This window comes from Helianthus annuus, chromosome 4 (assembly GCF_002127325.2).
Source record: "Helianthus annuus cultivar XRQ/B chromosome 4, HanXRQr2.0-SUNRISE, whole genome shotgun sequence".
Taxonomy (NCBI): domain Eukaryota; kingdom Viridiplantae; phylum Streptophyta; class Magnoliopsida; order Asterales; family Asteraceae; genus Helianthus; species Helianthus annuus.
Genome location: NC_035436.2, coordinates 42995797 through 42999362, shown reverse-complemented (window position 1 = coordinate 42999362; position 3566 = coordinate 42995797). Strand labels below are relative to the sequence as shown.

Below are 3566 nucleotides of genomic sequence, written 5' to 3'. Positions count from 1 at the left end.
TTTTCAAAGTTATAATTACAGGGATTAAGTCTTTGTAATCACCAAGTTACAGCCGGTATGTGGGGTTTTGTATACATTACTTGATAACCGTCACCATTGGACAACGGGTTAGCCAAGGGGTGATATGACCATAGTCACAGACACCAATTGGACAACGAGGTAGCCAATAGGTGGTCGAGTGACAAATACCATGGGTATATGGTTGATAGACAGAAACATTGTAATCGCTCTTAATACTGTAAATTATAACAATATGCCGTTTTTACAAAAGGAATGATTCGCTCAGTATTTCCCCGCTGACAAAACCTTTTTCAAACATGTTTCAGGTGATCTGTTGTGAAGCACTACAAGCTTAAGGAAGTGGCTCAATATAAAAAAGAAACATGTTTTGTAAAATAAAGATTTCCTAGTGAAATCATGTTATTGTAAATTACGAGATTATGAGATAAAATAAAACGGGCAGTTCAAGTTTTAAAAAGATCCTGATAAAATCTTCCGCTGTCACATTAACTAAATAAATAAATACCACGGGGTTCTTGTCAACACCACCTATTCACGGGTCGTCATTAAACAACAAGCAGAATTAGTGAGGGATGGTGCTTCGCTGGGGATAATTGATAATCGAAAATGGAGAAGGAGAAACTTGGATTGGGGATAATTGAAAGTGGCGAAAGTGGAACCAAAGTAACAGCTTCACCATTGCAAGAGAGAGACTGTGTGTGGTGGTGGGTGGTTGATGGTGGTAGGTGTTAGAGAGAGGGGGAAGGGTGAGAGAGAAAGAGATGGGTGACAGAGAGGGTTCTGAAAAGGGGGGGGTATGTTTAAAAAAATTAATCTCTTTTTATTTAATGTATTAGAATGAGAAAAGACAATATTACCCTCATGTGCAAGGCACATGCCACATTTAACTGAAAACTTTAACCAGGTTAGGTTCAAAGGACGTATTGTGTAATAGGTTTTCCAAATAAAGAATTGTGACTGTAATTATTAAAGTTAAAGGCTATCCATTACAAACAGGTACAAAACATAAACTACGAATAATGTAATTTATCCTTTAATGTAATTGTTTATGCAAGCTTCACATAACTACAAACAAACACGACAAACTGTAAAATTATAAAAAAAAAAAGAAAGTAAGATCGTGATTATTATACTCAGATTGTAGATAGAATAAAAGTGTGTATATAAATATGAGATGTCAAAACAATGGGACAAGACGATTATTATTCCTTTCATCATATTACATCTGACCAACGCTATACGATTAAAATATATTCAATTCCATCATGCATTAAAATATACAAGTCATATGCTATTTAAAACTAAACCCACCAATAAACGCCAAAATTGACACGTGGACATCCACAATAATAACTATATTTCCTACAATACCCTCGCCGGAGATCTTTTCCGGTACCGTGAAATCACAAACGAGCTCTCTTGAGGGATGTTAACGTAACTTTAGCACCTAAAGGAGACGCGGCGACCTCGATATCGAACGAATCGTATCGCCGGAAAAGTTCAACAACAAACAACCGAGTGATCAACACCACAAAGTCTTTTCCGGCACACTGTTTGTTCCCCACCGTTGGCCCTTCCGTCTCCGGTCCGTTAGACCACGTCACGTACTTCAAAAGCTCCTCCCCGGCTCCGACAAACCGGTCTGGCACAAATTCTTCCGGACGGTCGAACACTTTCGGATCCTTGGTCGCAAATGGTTGGTACCCGAACAACATTTCGCCTTCTTTGACTTTGAAAATGGCGTCGTGTGACTCAATCGTCAAGTCGCGTTTCGCCTTCCCGTATTGCAACGCCACCGGTGGTTCGATCCTGCATGTGACCAAAAGAATATTAGAGATAATATATTAGTTAGATCCGGGTAAATTATAAAATATGATTTGTTTTGATATTTTTTTTTTCTAATTCGGATAAATTATAAAATATGATTTGTTTTGATATATTTTTTTTCTTAATATAGTATCATTATATATAGTTGATTAATAATACCTGAGCAACTCGTAATTAGTTAGATTCGGGTAAATTATAAAATATGATTTGTTTTGATATTTTTTTCTTAATATAGTATTTGTATATGTAGTTGATTAATAGTACCTGAGCGACTCGTACACTACGGACTTCATCAACGGCATCTGCTCCATCGCGGCCATCGTCACCTTCCCACCGTGATTCTTGATCGCACCTCGGATCTCTGCCGCCAATTGAGTGTGCAAATTCGTACCCGCCCGACCAATCCATTTAAGCGTGTTCGGAAACAAAATCTTGATCCCTCCAAACGTATTAAAACAAATTGTAAACAAAATGTTGTGAACCGCTTCCTCTTTCGAAATCCCCAACGATTCGGCATGTTTAATAATCGGAGATGAAAACGACTCAAAAAACTCATAAAGTTTGTTATAATTTTTCTTTATGAGCGCGGGTGGGAGCCGAAAAGTATGTAGAAGCGGCTCCTCCACGAACCACGGAAGCCCAAGACGGAGTAACGGCCCCAGGTTGAATAGCACCCACGTGCTAATTAACTTCGGGCCATCTTTTCCAATCTTGGTTTCTTCCGGGTTGGTTTCCAAATACGCCCGGCCTAGAAACCGAAACGCGGCCTGTTCACCGGCGTCGTTGAAAAGGGCTTTACCCTTTTGGGCCAACTCGGATTCGAGCCCATCAAAAAGTTCGTTATAAGTCGTTTCAAATTCCGGCAAGACTCTTCTGATTGATGATTTGAGCATGAAAAACACCATGTTTTTTAATGGGCCGTGTTTGGGCTCAGATGGGTCAAGATAGGAGAGGACACGGTGGCCGCCGGTGAGCTCGGTGGAGGGCATGTAAGTTCCGGTGAACAAATCTTTCTTTTCAACTTTAGAAACATCGAAAAGGGTTGGAAAGCTTTTGGCGTCGAGTAAAACGACGACGTTTGGGTTGTTGGAGATAAACGGGCCGGGTGGCATGTTGGCCCGGAACACCGTTGACTGGTATTTATGCACCCGGGATTTAAAATATTCGTCCCGGCCACCGGGACCGTAAAAGTATTCGAAGCGGTCTTTAAGTGGTTGGTAGAAAGGAATGCCGTAGGATCCCGGAATTGGCCGGAGAGGGAGGTTGGTGGCGGTGGAGGTGGTGGTGGTGGTGGTGGCGGTGTCGGCGGAGGTGGCGGAGAGAGGTGGGATGGAGTCTTTAGTGGCTTTGATTAGGTGTACTCCGGTGGGTCGCCGTTGCCGGAAAGTAATGGGTGTGTCAAGATTCCGGTGGTGGAGGGATGGAAAAGGTATAGATGAAGTTGCCATCTTTGACTTTTTGAGTTTTGGTTTGTTGACTATTTGACTAAATGTGAGATGATGATGATGATGGAAGATTAGGGAGGTTTGGGGGAGTTTATATAGAACATTTGAGGGGGGTGGTCAATGGGTGAATGTTAATTGGTCAATGAACCGACCATGAGAGTACGAGGAACTGACAAAAAACATGTTTGTGCATTAAGGGTTGTACATTTTAACTTGAATGGAGTTAAAGTTGACCAGGTGATGGGGTAGAGTGGCTAAAGGCTTTAATAATTG

At 41.2% G+C, this 3566-nt stretch overlaps 1 protein-coding gene across 1 annotated transcript; it reads right to left on the bottom strand.

The window, feature by feature from the left end:
• Positions 1-1196: 1196 nt before the first annotated feature.
• On the bottom strand, positions 1197-3364 carry LOC110936214 (allene oxide synthase). Its single transcript, XM_022178558.2, has 2 exons — positions 2113-3364; positions 1197-1830 (listed from the first exon to the last, which is right to left on the bottom strand). Exons 1-2 carry the CDS (start codon positions 3294-3296, stop codon positions 1425-1427), a joined length of 1590 nt encoding a protein of 529 aa, XP_022034250.1. The 5' UTR covers positions 3297-3364; the 3' UTR covers positions 1197-1424.
• Positions 3365-3566: the final 202 nt, after the last annotated feature.

Excerpts from the sequence above, each read along its gene's own strand:
- LOC110936214 (XM_022178558.2), bottom strand. The coding sequence starts at position 3,296 with ATGGCAACTTCATCTATACCTTTTCCATCCCTCCACCACCGGAATCTT. Across the intron at positions 1,831-2,112 it reads GTAGTGTACGAGTCGCTCAG|GATCGAACCACCGGTGGCGT; the intron begins GTACTATTAATC and ends GGTCACATGCAG.